At 45.3% G+C, this 26077-nt stretch overlaps 1 protein-coding gene and 2 pseudogenes across 2 annotated transcripts; 1 reads left to right on the forward strand and 2 right to left on the reverse strand.

Moving 5' to 3' along the window:
• Positions 1-12914: 12914 nt before the first annotated feature.
• On the forward strand, positions 12915-14827 carry LOC136531892 (uncharacterized; annotated as a pseudogene).
• A 1075-nt stretch (positions 14828-15902) lies between these two features.
• LOC136531896 (uncharacterized) lies at positions 15903-19783 on the reverse strand. Of its 2 annotated transcripts, none has more exons than XM_066524559.1 (6): positions 19620-19783; positions 17728-17862; positions 17302-17364; positions 16478-16540; positions 16271-16342; positions 15903-16191 (listed from the first exon to the last, which is right to left on the reverse strand). In XM_066524559.1, the coding sequence occupies exons 2-6, from the start codon at positions 17791-17793 to the stop codon at positions 16027-16029; spliced, it is 429 nt and encodes a 142-aa protein (XP_066380656.1). In that variant the 5' UTR covers positions 17794-17862; positions 19620-19783; the 3' UTR covers positions 15903-16026. The 2 variants fall into 2 exon arrangements, with proteins under 2 accessions (XP_066380656.1, XP_066380655.1); XM_066524558.1 differs by having other exon boundaries at positions 19605-19783.
• A 3185-nt stretch (positions 19784-22968) lies between these two features.
• Positions 22969-25285, reverse strand: LOC136531893 (protein FAR1-RELATED SEQUENCE 5-like; annotated as a pseudogene).
• Positions 25286-26077: the final 792 nt, after the last annotated feature.

Consider the following 26077-nt stretch of genomic DNA (forward strand, 5'->3'; position numbering starts at 1 on the left):
TGCCACACGAACACGTACTGTACGCACACGAAAGCCATGCAGTGCCCGGCCGGACGATGGAAACGCTTGTACGGTCTGGATCCCATCGATCAGATCCGATCCCGTCAGTATCCCATTATTACTCCTTCTGCTGTCGTCTGTCGTGTTTATTTATCTCTCTCTCTCTCCCTCTCAGTACGTACATTACACGCGGCGTCCACGCGGTCGTGCAAACGACAAATATAATTACGGCTTCGGTCAGTCAAACCGGTCAGCCAACAGCGTTTTTTTTTCACAATAAATCAGCATCAGCCAGTCCAAATCAGCCCAGAAACTAACACTACATAGAAAACGATTTTTAGCAACGGTTCGATTTTTTTGTAGGGGCAGCGGGTGATGGAGCCGCCCCTACAGTGGCGTGCTAGGGTGCCCAGACACCAACCGCCCCTACAAATGGAACAGCAGAGGCGGCTGGTGTTACGAGCCGCCCCTACAAATAGGGTCTAATTTGTAGGGGCGGCTCAATCACCAGCCGCCCCTGGAAATGCTATTTGTAGGGGCGGCTGGTGATTGAGCCGCCCCTACAAATGACCTCGTATTTATAGCACCGATTTGTAGGACGGCTCAATCACCAGCCGCCCCTACAAAAGCCCCTCATATAAAACAGATGCAGCACCTTCTTCCTACTCGGGTCACTCACTCCAACCCGTGAAAAAAATGTGGGGAGGTCTTGGGCACCTCCCAAAAATTGCTCTACTAAGGGGGGAATGTTTTGGTCTCAAATCATTTGGTGGAGAGGTTGTACAAGGTAAGAAAATGCTATTCCACACTTTTTTTTGAAGTTTTCATGGTTGGTTAGTGAATAATTAGGGTTTTGTTTTTCTCTCTCTTCTATGGTGCTTGAGCTATTTATGAGCAAATTAGACTCAACTTTTAAATGTACTAGGGTAAATTAGGGAGGGGAACAAGATCATACCCTTATTTGGTCCATGTTTCTTGATTTTAGTGGACCATTACTTAGTTTTATGGATGTTTCATGTGCATGTGATCTAGATCTAGGGTTTGGTTTTTTATTAATTTTGTTTTTGTAAATTTATGTTTGATAAAATTGGACTAGAGTTTGTATGAAAGATATTGGGTAAAGTATAATTATTGCTAATTGTTGTCTTTGAAATTGTTTATTGTAATCAATAAATATGTATTTTAATTATTTATGGATAAATGGGCCATTAATTAATTTTCCTCTACCATGGTGTGTTTGTATGCTTCATGTAATTATATTAGATTCATATTCATATATATCTGAGGTATATGCCGAAAAATTTGGCAAAATAATACTGTAGTAGTTTTCGTTGTTATTTGACAATTAATGTCCAATCGTAGTCTAATTAGGCTTAAAAGATTCGTCTCGTGGATTTCGTCTAAACTGTGTAATTAGTTTTATTTTTTATTTATATTTAATACTTCATGCATGCGTCCAAAGATTTGATGTGACGAGAAATCTTAAAAAAATTGGCATTTTGGGAGAGAACTAAACGGTACCTCAGTACGTACATTACACGCGGCGTCCTCGCGGTCGTGCAAACGACAAATATAATGTTTCACTCACTGTCAAATCATTCAAAACAACATAGGTAAAAAAAAACATTCAACACAGAGAGAGATGATGATGATGATAATGATGATGCTATATATGTTTCAGTACTCACTATCAATCAAAACCAACCAAGCGAAGGAGCTAGCAAGCGAGAGACAAAAACAGATGTTTCATTCACTGATGAGTCGTCGATGCCGTGTGCGCCGTTACGCCAGCGAGAATGACGCAAGCACGCAGGAGAGCTGAGCTCCCCTACGACGTCTCTCTCCGGCCGGGCGGCTGGTCAACTGGACCTGTTAAATTATTATTAGTATTACGTTGATGAATAGTTATTTTATGAAAGATAAAGACTGCTCACAGGAAACAGACCTGGACAAGAAAAAACACGTTAGAGCATCTCCGAGAGTCCCTTAAATTTCCTCATAATCCTTGGTTTTTAGTAAGATAAGAAAAAATATCTCTTCAACAGCTCATAGTACATCCTCCTAATTCGCTCGTAGACGCTGCCTACTCCAACTCTGCAAATAAACATGGAAGGAAAGTATATAGTAGAAGGAAGGAAGAGGCACGCAATCAGCTACGGCGGGAAGATGACAATTGACAAAGAGCAATAGTCCAGAGCTACTCGACAAGCCAATCCAACTCCCGAGCTCGAGAGGAGGACGACGTTGCCTCTTGTATTGCAATGCGGGCTGAATTGTTTACATTTTAGTTTTTTTAAAAAAATTCTCATAAATAGACCTCGGGCGTTTAGAAAATAGACCCTTAGCTCGACGCCATTGATGCTGACGCCGAGCTAACACGTCTCGGCGTCAGCATAGAGCAAGGTATCCTCGCTCCCAATACGGTAGTTGGAGATGGTTGTCAGACTAATGTTTCCATGGCCTTATCTGCATTTCCTAGTGCCCTATTCAAACGGCAAATTCTATCATATATGTCTTAGCAAAAGAAACAAAATACGATTTTCTATTTACCACAAAAATAACCAACCTCATCATACTCAACCATATGGCCTCAATAATGACATATTTCAAGCTCCGAATGGACTAGGCCATAGTTGGATTTAACACCACATTCGCACATGACAGGAGGTGCTTTGTAAATTACCCTTTCTTTCTTCTTTTCCTTAACCTTTCGCGGTTCTTCCGGCCATTGGTTCTTAGGACCATACAACCACTCCTTGAAACGACACTTCGTCATTGAAAACACCTAAATAAGTAGACATTAGTACATGAACACATATTGCTCAACATTTCAACACATACACTTTGCACTTACGTCATGCTTGTTTGGACACACAAACTCAAACGTATTCTCAGAGTTTATCACAGCTTGATCTCCACAATCGCACAAAGGAGGTTCCTCGGATCGTCTAACTGTGGCTAGGTGCTTCTCCTTAGCCGTCATTGACGGAGGGTTAGGGGGGTGGAACCCACCGCTTGAAGTGCCCATGTGGATGTCTCCCTCTAAACCAATCGTCGAAAAGGGGTACCTAGGATCAAACTTGTCTGCACAGTCGATCCACTGAAAGAAAAAGCACCTCTCATGGTCATACACAACGAGATTCCAACAAAATATTAGTAGCATACTTACACAAATAAAGAAAAAAGATAGTGGAAATAATTTATTACATTAAAACGACTGCATGTGTAGAAGCAAAGCGCCGCTGTGTCCTAATGTTTCGATTAAAAAACATGGGCCAGGAAACCACAGTCACAGTTAGGGACAGGGAGGTCAGGAGGGACGGGGCATCTTTGCTAGACGCGTTGGGGTATAATTCTCGAGGACGACCCCATTTTCGCCAAAACTCCTCCCGAAACATTTCTTGCATCTAACAAAACGGATGTAATTTAACAAACATAAATCAAAACATCACAAATAAATGTCAATGAGAACCATAACTACAATACAACCAATTTCGTTCTAAGAACCCAAAGCAGTTAACATTAAACCATAAACCTAGGGTTTCCCATTTGATTCACAACAATGAACCCATAACATAACTACATGCGCCTAGGTTTGCTAGCTTTTTCACGGCTTGGCATCATCCTACGGTTGTATAATACATATATTGATGGATATAATGAAACCCTAAGTGATGACGATTATTACGTTCAAAAATCCGACTAATACATACTGAATCGATGCGAAAAAAAAACTAGGAGGGGAGCGAGGATACCTTGCTCTCGAAGATTTATGGATCAAATCAAAGTTTCCAAGGTCCAATATATCGATTCGTGAGGTAGGGTGAAGTGGGGAGAAAAAAAAACCCGAGAGGGAGGAGAAAGAAGAGGAAGAACGCTCGGGTAGGAAGGTTGGCCAGGGTTAAATGGTAGTGAGCTCGGCGCTAGAGTGACTGGCGCCGAGCTCACTGCCATGTCATCTACCGTGCCTAGGAGCTCGGCACTAGAGACGCTAGCGCCAAGACGTGTTAGCTCGGCGCCGAGCTAAGGGTCCATTTTCTGAATTCTTTCCGCTAAGGGTCTATTTGTGAGAAACTTTCAAAAAAATGGCTAAAATGTAAAAAATTCGGCTACGCGGGCCATCGACGCTACCATCACCGTCGTCTATGGGGCCTCCTGTGGGACGCATGTTATTTCGTGGGTCTCCACAAGGTCAAACACTAAAGAGGGGCCCAAACCCAAGGCCCTCCCAACATGACAGGCAACGAGAGCCCAGCCCAAGTAGGCTGGGACACGCCCGACGCATCTAGAAGTTAGATTTCTGCGTTTATCGCGCTTGCGCCTAAGTACCCACCTATTTTCTATGTATGTATTCGTACCCTCAGACGGACACACGTGTTCGCATGCCCGCGTACGCTGCTGCGGCACGCGCCTTCTCCTGCTGTTGCGTCTGCCCAAGAGAGCATATGCATGGGCCCACCTAGCTGCATGTAAGAGAGAGGGAGCGCAGCGCTCTGTGCCCCAATGCAAGGAGACTCCACCTGCATGCAAGAGAGAGAAAGAGCACGACACACGTACTCAAATGCGAGAGGCAAGAGAGGGCACAACGCAAGTGTGCTAATGCGAAAGAGAGAGCGAGGGGGTACAACATGCATGCATATGTATTGAGCCGACTGCATGCTCTAGCATGGGGGGCCACGCCTAATGGTGCAGGGGCGCAAGGTGCAGCGCATGCTTGCCCACGAGTCAGAGTGCGTGGAGAGCAGCACCTGATGCAACATATTGAAACAAGGTGCAAACAATTGAAACATAGTGTGGCAGAACCGCCTAATCTAATGCCTCTCAGGAGTACTTGTCTTTCATTAGACACTAAGTACTCAAGGGAGCACACCAAATTATGCAGTTCCGTCGAGCACACTCCAGGGGAGACCCGAAAATCCACATTCTTTCATCAGGATCACAAATAAGAGAATAAAGCTTACAATATTTTAGTCATTTCTTACATCACTTTTCATGCAACATCAGAGTATAATATTAATTGTTATAACAGTGAAATGTAATCATGTTATCAGAGTTATGAACAATTTAATTTAACAGCGAAATATAAACATGTGATCAGAGTTACAGCGGAAATAAATATCTATTCCTGACATGATGAAGCATTGACATATAAACTATGACAACATATTATAAAACTTCCATTTATAAAAACATTTAGTGAGAGTTATAAATAGAAACTATGATCGTAGCTAAATCAATCCTCTCTAAGCCCACCAGGAGGAATCCACACACAAGGGTCAGCTCTAGCTTCCACCTGTCACCTGCAATAGGGGGGAATAAAACTCTGAGTACTCAATTGTACTCCGTGAGACTTACCCGACAGGAGGAAAGAAAAAGACTCTAAGGGTATGCAAAGCTATCTGGCTTGTGGGTTTACTGCATCTACAGGAAGCATTACTAAGCGTGCGTCCTTATGTTTAATTTTATTAGCAGTCAGCATTAGTTCATTAACTAACCATTCTATGTAAGCACATGTGCTACTTTCAAGCAGGTGGTAAGCAATCAGAATCATTTTACCATCTTTCATCTTCCAGTTCTTACTACGGTGCTAGATTGTAGACAAGTCGTACCGGATCGCCCGGCGATTCACGAATCAATGTGCCCAGCTGGGTACACCAAAACACATGCCCCGCTTGTACCCCAGGCACAAGCAGGACCAACCCGCCACTCTCTTGTCATGGGGTCTAGGTCCCCGTCCAAACTAGGACTCCAAGCCCCCGTCCTGAATCCCGGACTCAGTGCGGTGCTTAGACCTCCACCATCCCCGTCTCCAATCAATCAGTCTCAAAAGAGTCGGAACCCACGACAAGGGAGCAACAAGCCTTCCCTGTGCCCATACACAAGTATGTGTTTGGGATAATAAGTCTGTGACTTGCCTAGAGTCTAGTGCAACAGCCGGTCCTTAACCTACACAGGCGGAACAATTACAACCCGAGCCTCGCTCGAATGCCAAACCAAGTCCAGATACAAAGTACCATTCCACCCGGTCTCCAATTATCTATATATATATATATATTCTAGGTGATAATAATATAGTAACAACAATAATATTTTTTCTATCTCTCGCGAGTGACAGGCAATCACTCGACTTCTACCGGAGTCCTGTAGCATAGCAATCTACATGATCTTGTTATACTAGTAAGACTCATAGGATAAAGATATATATATATATATATATATATATATATATATATATATATATATATATATATATATATATATATGCAAGTGGGTTTTATTCAACTCCTTAAAACTTAATGTACAAATATAATTTAAAGTGCAGAAAAGTAGGGGTTATGCACCGGAGCTTGCCTGGGTAAAATATAACCAAAAGTTAGCATTCCATCTTCGTGATATGATCCCTGGCACCATCTTTTCAGCTACTCCGTTTGATACCATCAATCCACCGTCGTTCCTATTATGATATGTATTGATGCAAATGCAGAGATGGCACAATCAATCAAAAGGCAACAACAATTCATAAAATACGAGTGCATAAACCAAGCTAACAAGCTAACTCCTATGACTAATATATTAGCTAAGTATTGACCTCACTAAACAAGCATCATTTTCATCAACAAGTACTAATTCTTACCAAATCACGTCTCTTTTTTATTTATTAATGATTTAATATACTCGAAACTAGGGCACATTAACGACTCTAGTAAACTACTTATTATTGGGCTAGAAAAATTACAGAGAACACCCGATAACACTTCTAACCTACTGTAAAATTTTTAGAGCTAACACTGACCGATTTATCACGGAAATTCCTACAAGTTTCCATTTTAACAATATTAATCATTTTAAAATAATTAGAGCAACCCTAGAAACATTTTAAAACTAGATGAACCAATTACGCTAATAGATAGATCATGATTTTAGGAATTTAACAAAATTTGTTTGGCATTTTTGTGATTTTTCTACACTTTATTTTCAATTTTTGTAGAGCACTGAATTAACAAAACAAAAACAACACAGAAAGAAAAGGCCTGAGCGGCCAGACTCGGCCCACAGGCGCGCGCGCGGCCCAGGCGGGCAGGCAGCGGCCCAGCAACCGGAAATGGCCGGCCCATGCGCGGCCCAACCCGAGAGGCGTCGGCTCATTTGCGAAGAGGCCCCTAAGCTTTTAACAATTCAACCCGCAGTACATCCGGCACTCATAGTACTATTCATCCAAGTCTAGTGTTTTGCATCTGGACCTAAGAAAAAGTTCTATTACAATTCTCACCCTTCTCCCTCCTTTGGTGAAGCAGAGGAGCAGAGGACGGTGGCTCTGACCGATTCCTGCCGGAGGGACGGCAGCCAGGCGGCACAGGAGCAGCAGCGGACTATGTCGTGCTTGTGGGCGCCGACGACCTAGCCAGAGACAGGGCATGGCACGGCGGCCATGCGCAACCGCAGCAGGGGTGACCCGGTGCAGACGACGACGGGGTTGCTACGGGGTGCGGCGGCTGGCGAGTACAGGCTCCTCGGCACCATGCAGACATGGCGCGTCCTCGGCTAGGCCCTGCTCGTGCCAGGGCAGGGTGAAGTGGCTTGGCCATGTGCGTGCAGTGCGGCGATGGCCTAAGCAGGGGCCGTGGTGGCTCCAGGCAACACGGGCTATGGCGAGCATGCGTGGGGCACGGCGGAGAGTGAGGCGGAGGTGATGGTGCTGGTGTCTAAGCACGGAGAGGGCAGAGTAGTGGAAACAGCGGTGACCGAGCTCGAGCCATGCGGCGGGCATCAGCAGCAGGGGCGATGGCGACCCTGATCTAGGGCGGACGATGGGGGGTGGCGGTGGCGTAGGGCAACATGGGCTTGGGAGGGGCAGCGCTGGGGGACTACAGAGCGCTCGTGCATGCACGCGAGGGGCCCGAGCGATGGGTGGGGGAGGCGCGGTGATGATGGCCCAGCGTAGGTGGCAAGCAGAGAAAAAGAAGCTACCGACGGCCGCACTTTTATGTGAGTAGCAAGAATGGCGCCTTGCCCAGCTATCCGAAGGGAGTGCGTGCGCACGAGTAGCACAGCGCTGGCACCAGGCGCGGGCATGGCCCACTAGGGCATCCTCGCCATAGTGGCTAGCATAGGAGCGCACATGGTCGGGCGTAGGACTGCAATGGCATGGACAATTGCTCCCTAGCCCAGGCGTCGTACCACAGCAGCAACTTGGCCTCGACCATCTTCCTTTAAGGTGCTCCCAAGCAAGGACGCGAGGGAGCATGCGCACATGGCACCTACTGCGCTCGTTCTGTGCGGCAGCGGCACCAAGCAGAGCAGACGAGGGAGAGAGCGAGCAGGAGGGCAAAGACGAGGACAACAGTAAGGACACGAGCAAGGTAGTTGAGGTGAGCGGCTAAGATCGCTCGCTACAGGTGCTGGTTCACGAGCAGAGCGCCAACGACACAGTTCACAGCACGATCTAAGGAGGTTAGGAGCAATTTTTGGAGCAACAACGCAACGTCAAACCACTCCACGAACTATACCATGCTATGGAACAAAACATTAGGGTGTTATGTAATTATTTTGCGCAAAACAAATCACCACAAATAGCGATTTTAAATATAATCTTAGATTTTTACCATTGACGCGAGAAGCTGGTTTTTAAATTTTAAATTCGATTTTTAAGATGGCAAAAACCCTAATTAACACTATTCGCCCTCCAAAACCAAAGTTGCATTTACCTCAACACAACATGTACTTCAATTTTTATTTAAGTACCAATCACAAGTTATATTTTATTTTGTTTATAAAAAATATTTTTCATGCTTAATCAAATAAACAAGTGATTTGCTATTTATTTGCTATCAGGCATTTTTAAGCACTTCCTTCATGCTTTTTCCAAAACAAGCCCTAAACCACTTTTGTCCACGCGATTATTTAAAAGTTGTTAAGCACCGAGATAAGTTGACTAGCGACACTTATTTATTTGTTTTATTTACGAAAGCGAGTCACCCAAGATTTATTTATAATTCCATGTGTGCTTTAAACTTTTAAACCCGAAAACTTGTTATGCTAATTTCTCTTAGGCATTAACCTAGGTGCTAAGCAAGCTCATAACACCATAGGTGTTACACATAGTTTGCAACATATGTCTATAACCACTGCAACATATGCAACATCCAAATAAAACACTTGCAGCATACGTCTTAAACAGGTGAAACATTTGAAACATACACTTGCAACATACGTGTATAGCCACTGCAACATATGCAACATCTAGATGAAAACATGCAACGTAAAGATGAAACACTTGAAACATTTAGAAAACACATTTGCAACATACGTGTATAGCCATTGCAACATATGCACCATCCAGATGAAACATATGCAACATGCAAGTGAAACATATGAAACATACACCTAAAATGCATACGCTGGCGTGGAGCTCGATGTGCACGGTCACCTGTCACGGGAGCAACAAATGGCGCATACAGATGCGGGCCCGTGCTCTCCTCACAAACCCACAGGGCTGGTCATTCTCTCTCTGGTCACCGCTAGTCATTCTCTCTCTGGTCACCGCTGGTCATTCTCTCTCTGGTCAAACCGCGCATGCACGGGCCCCACACGACGCATGTGTCCCAGCCTCCCATGCGAGTGGCTGTATGCGCTCTCAAGCGCTATTGCACGGAAAGGATAGGTGTGGGTTCTTGTCTGTAGGGTCGAGATGGCGGACTAAAGAGGGTGAATAGTCCTTTCTAAATTTAATCATACTGGCTAACTAAAACAAATGTGGAATTTAAAACTATCGGTCTAGCTAAGACTACATCCCTCTATCTATGTTCTCTAGCACCTTGCAAAGATCCTAATTAAGCAACTCAAGTGCCGGACTAGCTAGAGCTCTCCTGATCAGTTTTAGAAGCAAGGTCACATAAACCTATGCCACTAGTACTTTGCACACCGGGGAGCTCCTACACAATTCTAGTAAGCAAAAGCATAAAGCTCCTAAGCTCACTACCAATGCTCAATAACAAGACAACCAATACCAAATTAGAGAGTGCAAATACTTAGCTATATAAACTAAGCAATGTGACTAACAAGGTTACTCAAACCGAATTAGTCACACAAGAGAGCTACTTCTATGCTACACAAGCTAGAAGGTAACTAGTGAGTTACACAAGCTAACTAATTACAAGAGCAACTACACAAGCACAATGTATATGAAAGTAATTACAAGCTTGTGTAAGGGGATGCAAACCAACGGGAATATAAGTATGACACGATGATTTTTATCTCGAGGTTCACGTGCTTGCCAATACGCTAGTCCCCGTTGTGTCGACCACTCACTTAGTGGTTCGGCGGCTAATTGGCATCATCCGCCAAGCCCGCACGTCGGGCACCGTAAGAACCTACTCCGAAAGTGAGGGTAGCTCAATGACACGCTAAACTAGAGTTGATCTTCATGGCTCCTACGGGGTGAGCACAATGCCCCTCACAAAGCTCTTCTCTGGAGCACTGCACAAGCTTCTTGCGGGCTTCGACGGAGACCACCACCAAGCCATCTAGGAAGTGGCAACCTCTAAGAGTAACAAGCACTACCGGTTTACAACTCGATCACCTAGTGCCACTCAATGCAACCTCACGATGCAATCGCACTAGAATCACTCACTCACTCGATCGGATGAACACTATCAAGCTTAAGTGAGTTGGAGGGCTCCCAAGCACACCTATACAAGCCACCAAGGCACAAGGGTGCTTAGCTCTTCTTAGCCCTCGGCTAAAGGCTAACCAACACTTCTATTTATAGCCTCACAGGCTAAAATAGTTGTTACCCCTTCACTGGGCATTTTTTGGGCTGACCGAACGCGCCGGTCAGATCGACCGGACGCACCCTGCTAGCGTCCGATCACGCCACGTCATCCACGTGTCGCTCTACGTTCAACCAGAGCCGCCTGATCTCAATAGTAACTTCATGTGCCAATGGTTAAGTTGCGACCAGACGTAGCATAGCGAGGATGATCGGACGCTGCTACTCCTGAGTCCGATCATTTCCAGAGAGCTCCTTGAGCCTCTGTTTTACGACCGGATGCGTCCGCTCCTGCATGACCGAACACAGACCAGCGTCCGATCAGCTCTGTGCTCGCGTGCCAACTTCAGTGCCGCCTACGTCATCATACATCACCCTGACCGGACGCGGCCACTGTGCGTCCGGTTACTTCTTCGCCCAGAGTTCGATCAAAGACCGACGCCTGCGCCTTCTTAGGAACATATGACCGGACTCGCTAGCCAGCGTCCGGTCGATGCGCTGCGTAGAGTCCGGTCACTTCCAGTGACATATTTTCATCTCCTTTTCTTCACCGAGTTGATCCACGTCAACTCTAACTTCTTCTCCTTTGTAAATATGCCAATACCACCAAGTGTACACCACCATGTGTATGTGTGTTAGCTTTTCATAAACATTTTTCAAATGATTAGCCACTCAACTTGCCACACCACTCGATCCTAGCAACGATGCAAAGTTAGATCGCTCGAGTGACACTATATGATCGATATGCAAACAAGTTTGCCCCTTTTGATAGTACGGCCATCTATCCTAAACCCGACCATAAACTTCTCTACACACCTATGACCGATGGAATGAAATGCCCTATGTTATACCTTTGCCTTGCGCATTCTATTCCATCTCCTCCAATGTCGATACAACATATGCACCAACACGATCAACAATGATATGATCCACTTCATATCATCACATGATCGTATTGGTTCATCGATCTGGACTTCACTTGCTTTCACCGTTTCCTTTGCCCATTCGCTCCAAATCTTGCTCAAGCTTCACCGCCACGCGGTCCATCGCTCCAAAGCCTCCAACTTGCCCTTCACGCTTGCAACCGGTCCATCAAGCCAAGTCATGCCTTGATCTTCTTCACCTTGATCACATGACTCAATGTCATGTCTCATGTGCAATGAGCTCCTTCATCATCACATGTGTGAGCTTTGCAACATCTCCGAGCCATCTTCACCTCCATGGCATATGTTGTTCACACACATGTACTTATAGACTAATCACCTGTGTATCTCACATAAACACAATTAGTCCACCTAGGGTTGTCACTCAATTATCAAAACCAAACAAGAACTTTTCACTGTCTGACTGCAACTGCGCGTCTCTCTTTTTTTCTTGGTTATCATGCCGTGCGGGTTGGTCTGTCCGGACAGACGGACGCCCTCGACCAAGCATTACCGATTCTTGTTTGATTTTCACACAATTTAATCTTCTGATTAGTGGTCGTAGTATGTATTGGTAACTCATGTAGTCAAATGTTTTCCTCCTAATTTAGAATTTGAGGTGCTAGAATTTTTACAGTGTTACCTAAGACACATGTCAGAGAATGAGAAAAGAAAACAAAGGAAATTAGATGAGTTTATTCAATCACAATAGGGTGTTATAAATAAGTTTCTTCTCACTCACAAAAGGGTGGTATACATACTATGTCTATGCAATACCAAGCGTTCGATGATTTCGTATGTACATTTGTCATGAATACGCAGTAGTTGCCTATAGCTGCCCAATTGGGACCATCTTCACTATTTTATTTTATTTTTTTCTGGAGAGTATAATTCAAGATTTATTATTATTCTATCATGTTAATGTTCTTTTAATAGATTTGATTAAATTTAAAATTGTTTGACTCTTTAAAAAAGTGAGAACTGTACTTATTCGAATTGGAGGGAATATTCTGATGAGGTGTAACAAGTTTTAAGAATTAGGAGTTGTAGTACCTACGCACGAGATTTTCTTCTCTCCAAAAATGTGAAAGAGGCCGGATTATTAGGGCACAAATCAGCTGCCTACTTTAACCCGTAAATAAATCCGCAAGTCTTTGGAATGCAAATCGAATCTACATATTATATTCAATCTCGTGATCGTGACTGCTTGTCCAGCCTCCACCATGGCGACCCTCCTTGCCAAGTTCTTGGACGCGGGCCAATGGGAAGCCGAGGACCTAGTCGGGCGACTGGGCTTGGTGGCGCACGTCGCCTTCCTCCACACGCTGGCCTCGTGCCCTACGGCGCCGAGCCACCGTCCGGCGGCCACCTCCTGAAGCGACCCGGCTCGACGTTCCTGTGCCGCTGGTACACGGCGCCGGAGCTGGCGCGCCGCGACGACGCGGAGGCCGCCGTGCTGATGCTGTGCGCCGAATCGTGGGGGCGGCGCGACGTGGCGCTCCTCATGTACCTCACCGTGGACCGCCGCGACGACAACGTGCGGCGGCTCACGTACCGGCAGAGCGTGGACGCGGCGGCCTTGGCGCCACTGCTGTCCCGGCGCCTGGACGAGGCGGAGCCCTGGGGCTCGCGGCTGTGCAGGGCGCTCTCCGACGGCCCCTGCTGGGGCCTTCGCGTGGAGCTCTGCCGCGGGAACGTGCTGCCACTGACGGGCTTCATGTCCCTGCCACCGAACGTCATGGTGCGGGTCCTGGAGCGGCTCGCCGCCGGCAGGGACCTGGCGAGGGTGCAGTGCACGAGCAGGCTACTGAGCCGCCTAGTGGCCGAGCACGACGTCGAGCTGTGTAAACCAGTGTACGAGGCCAGCGTCGTCGTCAGCGAGGACAGGCCCTGGTGGAAGAATGTCGCGCTCCAACAGCTCCGGAGCTCCGGCGTTGAGAGGGCGGTGGTCGGCTGGAAGTGGAGGTACGTGCTGGCCTGGCACTGGTAGCGTATTCTCCGGACCAGCAGGTGTTGGTGTTTTGTCGACGTGGACGACGATCCCGATCTCATTGCGCCGTCAGCACTGGTGGCTCCGGCTCCACTCACAGAAGACGACGGCGGCGGCGGTGGCGACGATGACAATGTCGTTGCTCCGCCGCCTGCCAGCATGTTACCTGATGATGATGGTCTGCCGGAGGAGCGGCGGGAGAGGATTGCGAGGGGAAAGAGCGCGTCAGCGGGCCACAGTAGTGCCGGCCCTAGGGGTAGGACACCAGGGGCGACCGCCGAGGGCCCAAGCGGAGGAAGGGCCCAAGCCCTGGTATACAAACCCCTAGGTCTTATAGTCCATTAGATATTAGCAAACTAATGAGAAGAGAGACATAGAACTGACTAAAGGGCCCAAAAAGACAACATCGACATTTCTTTCCAAGTTTGCTTTTCCCACGGCCCTCGGGTAGAGAGGAGGCGAGGAGTCACGCTGCACACAGCACACTCTGATCGTGAGTTCGCGATGAACGCCTTACACACGCGGAGCTGGCGAGCCGCGTCGCCGCGAAGAGCTAGACTACCGTAGACATGGACACGGCGCACGAGGATGGCGACCAGGCAGGGCTCCACGACGACGACATCTTGATTCTTGGCTTCTTATGAATTGCGATCACCGATCAGTTGTTTAGGCCCATGGTGTTTTTTCCTTTTTTTTAATTCAAATTAATTATTTGTATATTATTTCAAACTTCTAGTACTTTGTACCTTTAGAATGTTACCTAAGAAACATATGTCATGGGTGAGAAAAGAAAACAAATATATTGCTTTTTTTAATCTACATTGTTTCTCGATAATTATCATACATCTACAAATATATTGCTTAATCTACATTGTTCCTTGATAATTATCAGACATGTTAAATTAAAAATATGTTATTGAATTTGTTTTCGTTTTGCAAGTAAAATTAGTGCCTATATATTATAAAATTTTATACATGGTCAAAAGGAGCCATTACGATGAGATCGGAACCCTTTAAAATCCTAGGACCGGCAGCGGCCAAAGACGCGAGGTGGCACGGAACGATGACTACAAGAGGCTGAAGAAGCGACATGCTGCTGGAGCGATCCACTCGCCGTCCTCTCGCTACCGATGGAATCATCGGTGATGCGATGCAATTGCAAGCAACTGCGTATATACAGACTTTATATGAACAGCAAGCACAACCATGCATGCGCTACTTTTAATTTGCTTCCAGAATTTCAGCTGTGGTTTTATAGTATTGATCAAGGATCGGTGCTAGTTTCCTTATAACAGCATAGCAAATAATATATACTTGTTTTTTGAGAACATACATAGGTAATAATTGATGTGAGATAAACGCTTACAGTAGCTCCAGCAAGACTCATACTAAGGCCACAATTTGAGGGTTTGGGCACAAAACACACTTCGAACAGGTCCAGGGGCGAAGCTAGCCCTGTTTTAATGCTCACGTAGGTACGAAAACGAATCGGATACGAACGGATATCACCGATATTACATTTGTTTTCATATTTCTGGTCGGATTCGGATTTGAATACGGTTTGTGTCAGCCATGCCAGATAGGATACGATTCGATGTCGACATCATAAATATGCGATTTGAGTATTCGGATACAGATACGATATCGGATGTTGAATATCCGGACTCGAACACGGTTCGACATGAACCCCTCTAAACGGATTCAGTCTCGGATACGGTCGAAAAATATCCGTTTCATCCCTACTGTCACAGGACAACAATGATTGATGTTCTCTAATTTCCATTGCAAATTGATGTTCATATGTGTAGGTGAGCTATGTAGTAGTTGAGGTGATATGGATGCATTTTTGGGCTGGATCCGCCCCAACAGCAGGATCCCTATTCAAGCCATATCAGGGCGTAGTTTCCACACACACACACACCGCTAGATCACCTTTCCTCCATCTCTCATCTCTTACATATATCTTGTATTGTAAACCTCATTTCAACTTCATAAAAAAAATCCGAACTTTTGTCATTCAACCACGTACACAATTCAACAACATTTCAAATCCAGGGTTTAGAATTCTAATTTAAAACTCAAACACAATACAGGTCCATATGCACCAAATATAATTCCACATAATATGAGAAAACATAGATAGATAACTTTATTGCCCATGGATTTGCCACATATGCTCAACAAGTCATCATGAAGTTGTTCATGTGCCTCACGGGCAAGGTGTTCAAACAGCAAAAACCAGTACCCCACTTTCAGACAATGGAAACCTATTCCACAAGGCTACAGTGGTTGGGTATGATGCACCAGATTGTGGGAGCAAAAGAAATTTCCCCAGTTTCTGCTGCTTATTTTCTCCTGATCTTAACCTTCAGAGTCCATTGGAGCTTACCTTCTGGGCGCGGTATGTCCTGTGGTAACCGGAGGGGCAACTCAAATTCACCAAGCGATGCTAAAGGTGACTGCAGGTGCAGATTCTCTAGATGGATGGTGATGTTGAGTTGCCTTGCCACCTAGAGGTGAAGTAGGACAAGTCAGGGGAAAAGTGAAATTTAGGGGTGCTACATGGGGTATTTAGAGCTTCAAAGGTACCTCGGAAACAATTTCATCTTTTGTTACAGGAGTACGCAGCTCATTTCCAGTCGAGATGAACCTCCTCAACACCTACCAATATCAGAGATGATCAATACTTCCATGGCTGAACTTTATCAATAAATGAAACATGCAAATGCACACTACACGAAAACATGAAAACAAATAGTGCAGTAAACTTTTCACTTTTAGTGGTAGCAGACTAACCAAGAGTGCATTATCTAACCGCTTTGCTGCTGTTTGGTACTGCTTCAGTCTTTCTTCTTGTAGCTGTTGAAATGGTAATTGACAAGTAAATCAGTACCATCAGAAAAGAAGAAGAGGAAGTATATGGCAGGGGAAAGCACACAATATCAGCCTTCAAGAAGAACCGGAAATTTTTTAGATCTAAACTTATCCAGAATTTGATCTTGCAGTTAAGAAAACGTTGATTATAGTAAGCAAAGGGGCTTTTATATAACACAGAAGTAAGCACATTGCATTTTTAAGAGCCAGAAAGAAGCTGTTGAACTTATATTAGGCAGCAGAAGAACAGTGGTGGCTATATTTTTTTAAAACAATAAATAAATTATGCAGCATGATAAAAACAGAGACTAGCAGGTACAGAGAAAAGAGTAAATTTCCAAGTCAACCGTTCAGTCTTTTATATATCAGATGAGTTAGACAAGAATGAAAACAAATTGAGCCTATGATCATAGCCATTCTTCTCAATACAGAAGACAACTCCAAAAATATTACTTTCAGAAAACAGAAACCCGCAAATTTTCATGCTTTTTTTTTAAAAAAAGGGCACATTTCTCTGCTGACTTCTATAATGAAGACCTGTGAGAGCCCAGTATCTTAATGCAGTAGACAGCATGAAAACAAACTTAGACTAAAACAGAAAAAATCGACTTGAGGTATGTTAACAGCCTAACTGGTAACTGGTCTTGGACAGAAATGAACAGTTGATGCAATCAAGTTTTCTACTATGGACTTTCATCAATAAAGCAGGTCAGAAATATTTCTAACTTGTGAGCTGTACAACCTACCCGGGCATCATCATCTTCCTTTGTGACTTGTTTCACCACGACCTCCTCTTCACGTTGATAGAGCTGATTAAAAAAACAGTGCCTTGTGAGGTTGCAGATGGAAGGGGCTGTAAGTAGCAAACTTGGGTAGGAACTAGGAATGGAGTAGAGGCACCAGTGCACCACAATACTTTCAATGTGTTCAATACGGATTGTACCAAGTATCACCAAATTATTAGGCTACTTATCAGATTGCCATAGGAAACAGCTGTGTCAGGGAATGTTGCATGAACAGTCTGTGCATAGTTCAATGTGCAATACATATTCAGGCAGCGATACATTTTTTTCCCTGGTCAAACACTGAACCTCATGGTTTGCAGCAACTACCCACACTAACAGACATGCTTGCGGTAGCATTTTAAAGGACTAATAAGGAACAGAGCTTACCTTGCGCTGCTCTCGGACGAGTATGGCGAATTTGTCCAGGTTCGGGACAGCGAGCATCTTGGGCATAAGGTGGTTGCGGAAGTGGCCAGGCGCCACCTAGACCACATCCCCTGTTTTCCCCAGCTTATCAATCGTCTGCAGGATAAAACATGAAGGAATGAAAGACAGAAAATAATTTATTTCCCCAGACATCTAATCATGTATCACAAGAGGAATCAGGAATTAACAATGGGGTCATATTTTCTCATTGTAAAGCGTTGATCAAATAAACACACAGTTCTAAAAAACAAATTACGAAATGGCCCAAAAACAAACTAAGATTTTTCTATTGTAGTGAGTTGCAACCATCCCAGTAAAGCATAACTGAAACTAGATCAGAAAATCTCGCTACAATCGAACCAAAGCGACTGCTTGGCTAACACACCGTAGTATCTTCTTAATACGAATCCGCAGGAGGAACCTCGGGCGGGTACGATATCCACGTCGCCCATTAACCCATAAACCGTTGGATCCAGATTCCAGCAAGCATGTGACATCACCGTTCGATCGGGGTTTGGCGCGGGTCTCGCCCTTTAAGCCGGTAACCCAAGCGGACGAGAATCCTCGCAAAGCTACTGGTTCCTTCGCCTCCCCACTGCCATAACCCTCCGCCCTTCGCGTACTGTGCCTGCCTGCGACGTGCCGACGCTCACTGCCCTTCGTCGTCCGTCTGCCGCAGGCAGCCTCGTCCATCCGACTCCAAATTCCATCCTCGTGCTGCGGCCTCTTTCCCCACCACGCGCAGCCTGCACTACTGTGGATGTGCACGGCTGGGGGGACCCGTAGCACAGGGCCAGCGCGTGGCAGAGGACACTAATGCGCTACTCCTCTTCTGTCTCTTGATTACTGTACTTAGGCGCTGTTTGGTGGTACCGTGGTACGATTGATAGCGCAAACGTAATGGAATTAAAGCTGTCACTGCTACGGCAGCATATAGGATGTGATCTGATTTCATTTCCATTTGCGTTACATTTCTACTAACCAAACAGCACGTTAACCTGATACTTTCATTTGGTTACAAACAGCAAGTGATGCCTCTCTTACGATTTATTTATCAAGATTTAACTTGATAAAGTAAGGAGTGTGGACCACTTACCTAGCATTTGCTCTTTCAATAATGAACTTATGAATATTAGTTATTCGATCTCTATATTCTCATTCTGATATTGAGTTCATGTCATGGTCATGCATATATGATATAACTGTATACTGAACTCTATATTTCTGTACCTTGTATTGGCTCTAGTATTTCTTTATAGATTATATTGTGTTTCTTTTTTAATATGTACTAGGCTAGAATTTTAACAGATTGTTTTCTTTAAAGCAGGATACAAACAGCGGTTCTCTTCCATTGTTCAAAGAGAGAAATAAAGAAGCAGAAGGAAAATATCATGCTTATATATCCATATAGATTTAATTTTTGAGCAATGTGCATCTTATAACCTTATTACATAAATCAAACAAATGCCTATTGACTCATACCAACCAATCCAAGTGAATATAGCCTAGAGCGTTTATACACAAAGCATGGCTTATGCAATAAATCAGATATTTCTGTAGCTATTTCTCAGTATCTGCACAGCAAGATTTCTACACGCTGATTAAATGGAGTGGTATGCAGCATTGATATTAGAATATATGGGAGATGGAAATCAACTTCTCTAAGTAGCACGGTATAGGCCATGGGTCAAAATGGAAAGAAGGAAACACTGGCTACCTAATTGGTCTAGCATCCTCTGCGTAGGGCGCGGCAAAGCCGCGCCAGGTTTTCTAGTTAACAAACCAAAACAGAGGTGGCGCAGACGGAATGATTATGAAGGTATAGATGAAGGCCTTACCGTAGTGAGGATGACCTCGAGCTTGCGATAGCAGAGGCCATGGCCGGAGAAGATAAAGGGGCTGGCGGCGAGGCTCTGGCGCTGCAGGCGGAGGGCGGAGGGCGGCGCGGGCGGCGGCCATGGCGACGGCGTGCGGAAGGACACTAGGGTTCGCTCCTCTGTAGACTGTGGGGAGAGTAGTTCGGCCTGCAGGGCCCAACAAGTCGCTCAGGACTCAGGGCCTCTTTTGCTGGGCCATGCAGATACATGGGTCGACAGCCTCAGGTCGCTGGGCGGTGGGCGGACGCAGGATTTCTTTTTTTTTCATTTGCAAAATAAATGCCTCCGACAAAAGAAAATGCAAACATATACTCTGCAGCCGTATATTACGTACATGAATTTGTTATCTGAAAAGGTGTTTTGGCTCTTCTCGGTTTCTCTTGTCTATTAATTAAAGTGTTCATATTGAAGTTACACCTATTTTATTTGAACCTAAGTACAGATTTTTACTTAGTTACATCATTTTGGACTGAGCCCTCAGGACGCGGACGCATAAGCTCCGCCCATGATTTCATATCGGACGTGGACATATGGAAGCAGTTTTTCTATCAGAATCAGGTAGTACGCGGACCCAAGAACTCCAAATGAAGGATGATTTGTATCGAACGCTGAATGTGTGATGATATCACCGAGTAGATGACTGGTGTTACGGTCTTTTAAGATGTAGAGATGATCTAGTGCTCCAACACCTTGAGCGTGTTAGCTTTCAAATACACCAAACTACCACTGTAGGCAGACTAGCAGTCACTCCTCCCATGGTAAATGTTATGGAGGACGAGGCACTCATAAATCCATTGGCATTTTTTTTTCGCCAACCATGTTATAAAGGAAACAAAGTCACAATAATTTTAGCATGAAGTCCTTTTGTAACAGATGATATGAATATATATGGGCTGTTTGATTGAGGAGCTGGCAATCTTAGATTTTTTTTTCTCGAATACGGCAATCTTAGATGTGAGGAGCCGGCAATCTTAGATGAATTGGTACGGTTCATCCTATAAATCTACCGAAATAGCTTCATTGTTTATGTTTATACCAATTATTATCATGTGAATGATATGATAATGGTAAATCAACATGTTACATACTGAAAAAACAAATAAAAATCTTAGAAATTAGAAAATGGTGAACCGCCACATTTTCTCACATGAAGTATGGCCTTAGTGAATTGCATGGATATGACAAACTATTTATGAGTGAGAGGTTAGATTAAAGGTACTCCCTCCTTACCAAAAAGATAGGTATATTGTGGTATAAGAAAAGGTCAAATTTTATAAACTTTACTCATCTTATATGTAAATGTAAGATATAAAACTTTTATTAATAGATTTGTATTCAAAACGTCTTTGAGATGATAATGACTAGTATTTAGCAAATGATAACATATCGTAGAAGAAATTAAATGTCGAAATCTGTTTTGTGTGGCTTTTCTATACAAAAAATACACTTATAATTTTGGTCGGATTGCTACTTACTCCCTTCGTTCCAAAAGGACCGAGGGAGTACTCAGTTATAAATATAGCATTAGTTTGCACTTGAATAACTCTAAGGACAGCTCCAACAATTGACTTATGAGTTAGCTCTAAATTTTTTTTATATTTTAATAAAAGAGATAGAAAAGCTAGTTCTTATTCAAAAGCTAGGCTCATACGGACATTTTAAGATTACTTGAGTGTGTCATGTGAGGCTATTTATGTTATAAACTATAGCTAAAAGTTAGCACTGTCGGAAAAGTTAGCTTATAACCAGTAACTAGCTTGTACTATTGGAGATGCCCTGATAGACGGTACGTAGAAAGGAGCAGAGAAGAAAGAAAATGCTTGAGGGATGTGGGTCTTCAGGCCCGTCTCTAGGGGGAGGGCAGTCGATGCGACCGCCGGGGGCCCAAGGAGCTAGGGGCCCAAGAGCATATAGGTAATTAGTAGATATAATTTCTTATTTGGCATAAGCTTTCAAAGGCCGAACAAACATCAGCCCATGTCGTACCACACCTGCCTATTTCTATTCTGCCGCGCAGGCCGCGGATCGAGCGAGGAGCTAGCGTTCGTTTTCCGCCGGCGCCGGCGCTTCCTGTTCTTGCTCATCGACGTGGACGCGCTATTCTTGCGTGGAGACGCCGACTCACCCGATGTGGTCGCCGACTCGCCGACGCACCGCACACTGGCACACCGCCGTGGTGCCGCGACGGCACGAGCTGCAACTGCATGTAAGGACGGCGAACAGCAGATGCGATCACAGTAAGCAACCCCAACATGCCAATACCCATGATCGATTAGTATTTTCCAATTTCCAATTTTTTACTTGGACCTCTGGAAGCTAGTGCCAGGGACATTACCGTATTGAAGCCTATTTTTTCTTATTTGTTTAATTGTTTTGTGTATGCGCTTTACTTGTACAGAGGTAGGGTTATAAAGTTCTAATTCAATGTATTTATTTAGATACTTATTAGATGCTGCCTAAGAAGCATTTATTTGGCGCTCAGAAAAGTAAAATATTGGGAAGAATGTTTTGGACCACATTGATCTTTATATTGTTCTTAAAGATTTTGCATCAATAAATGCCTAAAGACGGTTGTTTACAAGGCATTGAAGCATTACATTTTATTTGAGGTAATCATAACAATTATTTCTCTTTTAATTTTCTTGTTGTACTATCATTATCTTTTATACAAACTAAGTATATACTGTAAATTAACTTTTATTATTTGGTCTTTACATAGTTTAACGGGTCCTTACCGTCTTGCTTGCCCAAGGGTCCTTAAAATTGTAGAGCCGGCCCTGTGGGTCTTAGACTCTCCAACAAACGTTCTCACCGTGTTGAGAGCATGTTTCGATAGGATTAATAAAATTTGGATTCTGAATAAAAATAATCTCTAATGTATCTCGGATTCTGTGTTCAGAATCCTCTAGAATCTTTTTTAGTAAACTACTAGAATCTTACGATGTCCGGATAGAATTGTATGATTTTGAGATTTTTATATCTAGATTTTTAATAAAATTATCTATGCATCAAAAACTTGCGTCTCGGTAATTCCCGAGGCGCCAGCGGGCAGCTGCGGGAAGAGAGCGAGAGAGGCGTCCGTGTACGTGCCCAGCGCAGTCCGCAGCGGCAGACCGCAGTCCATCCACTGATCGACCAGAGCGTGAGCGAATCAGGCGTCCACACCTGTGTGCGTGCACGGTGGCGAGCGGTGAGACCGGTGCGGACGCGGGGTACGCCGTGTCAGCATGAGCGGCGACTCCAGGTCGCCCCACCCGGCGCCTCACACGTAGCACGCCACGCGGCGGTGGCGCCGCAGGCCGGCCCCGCAGAGGGAGACCAGCGCTCACCGGCACCGCGGCGGCGTTTGCGGGCTCCATCCGAGGGAAGCGTGCACGAGCCAGGAACGGGACCAGGCCACCACCAGTTCAGTTGGGTTCGGCTGCAGCCCGTCGTCGTCACGCGCCCACGCGCCCACGCCGGCTCCACGTGCTCGATCGGCCCGGTGCGGCCACGCGAGCGCGATGGGCGATGGCCGGTGAACTCGACGACGGAGCAGAGGACCACGTGCTGCAGCAGGCGGGTGGCCACTGGCCACACACCGCCACACGCCGACGCGAAGAAAGCGCGGCGGGGCACGGCCCAGGGCGCGCGCCCGCACGTACGTTCCGCACCAGCGGCGTAGCAAAGCAAAGCCTGTGACAGAGAGCGGTGGCCGGTGGGCGATGGGATGGCCCCCTGGTGACGTGTACGCGCCCGTCCAAGTGTCGCACGCGCGCGCTGCATGGGCCGCGCGCCCCAGCCGCGGAGCCGCCACGACGCGGACGCGCTGCACCGCCGGGCGCCGGTGGCCCGGTGCCACCAACCGCTCGCCTCGTCCCGTCCCGGAACGAGATCGTCTAACTTCACCTCGAATGACTGCGCTGTGCAGTCACGACATCGTAGACGTCGGCTCACGATCGGACGATGGATACGCTAAAGTGTAATGGGCTGCCCAAATGGCAAGGCCCATCTAGCCCAGAAAGGTAATCGCAGTCGTTGTCTTCCGTAGTTTCACTCGAAGGCTTGCTAGCTTGTATTAACATATGTGTCCTCATTTTGAGTCTTGGTAATTTTTTCCTTGATTCAAATTCAGCTTGCAATTCATTATTTCTTTTATATTCCACAACCCTTTCAAAATGCTTAAGGAATCGAATGATATCAAAATCTGATTTGAAATGCCGCTTCAAGTCGCTGTTTAGGCTCTCACTCAATTGTGTACTCCTCATCCCTAATGTGTACACATTTGTCATATAACATTCAGCCCACTTTTCTTTTACCTTGTAGATACTATCCAACCAAGTTTGCTTGCTGGCCTTTGTCCTCATGATGTTAAATGCTTCTTGAAATGTTGCTTCATCTTCATACTCATACATACATGCACTAAAATCTGCGAGGATACTTGGTTCTTCCTTGCTATCTTCGGCCTTTCTTTTTGGAGGAGTACATGATTCTTCATCATCAGCTTCAGCTAGATTCTTGACAGCATTTTGCATAATATGAAAAGTGCACAGACCATGCCAAGCTTCTAAAAAGACCTCCTTGACAGCCTTTCCCATTGCTGCATCTTGATCAGTATAGATTGTTTTAGGCTGCTTACTATTATGTGCTTTTAGGAAGGTCTCAAATAGCCATCTAAAGGATTCAAATGTCTCATCATACATGAGAGCAGCACCAAAAACTACAGTTTCTCTAAAATGATTGAACCCAACAAATACTCCAAAAGGCCTACTCTCTTTGTTTGTTCCAAAAGTAGTATCAAAACTGACAACGTCCCCAAAATGTGCATAGTCAGTGAGCATTTTAGCATCAACCCAAAATATGTTCGCTATCTGTTCTTCCCGGTCCATTTGCAATGCATACTGAAATGATGGATTCTCAGCAATTTTTTCTCGAAAATACATGAGCATGCTTCTAGCCTGTCCATACGCCATCTCACGTTAGCGCTTGGCCCTTAAATAATTCTTGTGGTCTCGAAGAGTGTAACTGAGATTAACTGAACCACCAACTTGGATGGATGCCAACTCATGTGCAGCTTTTGGCCCAATTCCTGCATCACCAGCTGTCTCAATTTCAAAACCTTGTATCTCTGAAATTTTCCTCTGAGACACCAACAAATGTGAGGTTTCCGGCAACTGGAGGGTGTGATTGTGTTCTAAAATCACCTCACTGACTTTATAATTTCCCTTCTCCCGATCTAGTACAAGACCCATACGAACTTGGCAATCAGTTCGTGTTTCAGCTCTCGGACACTTTATTAAATGATCCCTTTTATCATTCAATCTGTGACCTTCATTGGCACAAACAAATCTGCATGACGTAATTGTTCCATCTGATTTTCTTTTGTTTGAGTATCTTTTTCTAACCTCAAATCCTTTTTGACCACCATAGCTAACCCAAAACATCCAAGCCTCATCTGTATTGCTGAATTCCATGCCAACTTGAGGTAAGAAAAGAGAAAAAAACCCATCCCTACAGCAAATGAAATATTTTATTTGGTAATGGTATACTAAGCAACTAAAATATATATCTGACCGCATTTGGGAGAAAGAAACAAGTATTGATTACACACCTCTTTTCTTCCATCTCGTATACCCTGATTCTATTCTCTGATGTACGGAAGATGATGTTTCTTTAATCGAGTCTAACGTGAGCTGATGGAGTACGGGAAGGCAAATAAATTACAAAGGATGCAAACGCACGTGAAGAGACAGAACACATAAATCTATACAGGTAAAGAGATAGAATGCAGACCTGCAAACATGTTATTGGCGACCGAAACAAGCACCATCCGATGGCCGCCGAAGCCTCACCGCCGCCGCCGATGGCTCACCGCCACCGTCACCGCCACGCAACCGCGGGAAAAGGAGAATGCGCTCGCGCCAAAAAGAAAAATATCGCGGCAAAGAGGAGCAGCAGACTCGGTTTTGGGCAACCACGGGATAGCGGGCGACTTGATTTTGGGCCAAGGCCCAGGTAGCAGACGAGTAAAACAGATGGATATACGGCCAACGGGCACAGGCGTCCGATCGTGAGCCGACGTCTACGATGTCATGACTGCACAGCGCAGTCATTCGAGGTAAAGTTAGACGATCTCGTTCCGTCCCACCACCGGGTGGGGTTCTCGGTCGAGGTGCGTTGCACACTTGCACTGCATCTGCGTGCCGTCGTCTCGGGCGATCGACAAGTGGCCTGGCCGGGACCGGGATCCTGCCCGGCGGCCGCCACGGCGGACCTCAGCAGCAGAGGCACCTGCTGTAGCTACGTGCTGAGCTGGACAGGAGACAGGACAGAGTGCATGAACGATCACTACTGCGATCGATCGATTATACAGTACGCGCGCTTCCCGATGGAGCAGGGTTTTCTCCCGAAACAATAAAAAGACCATAGGAAAATCTCCGAAAACCCTCAGGAAT

Source organism: Miscanthus floridulus, unplaced genomic scaffold (genome assembly GCF_019320115.1).
Source record: "Miscanthus floridulus cultivar M001 unplaced genomic scaffold, ASM1932011v1 fs_473_1_2, whole genome shotgun sequence".
Classification (NCBI taxonomy): Eukaryota; Viridiplantae; Streptophyta; class Magnoliopsida; order Poales; family Poaceae; genus Miscanthus; species Miscanthus floridulus.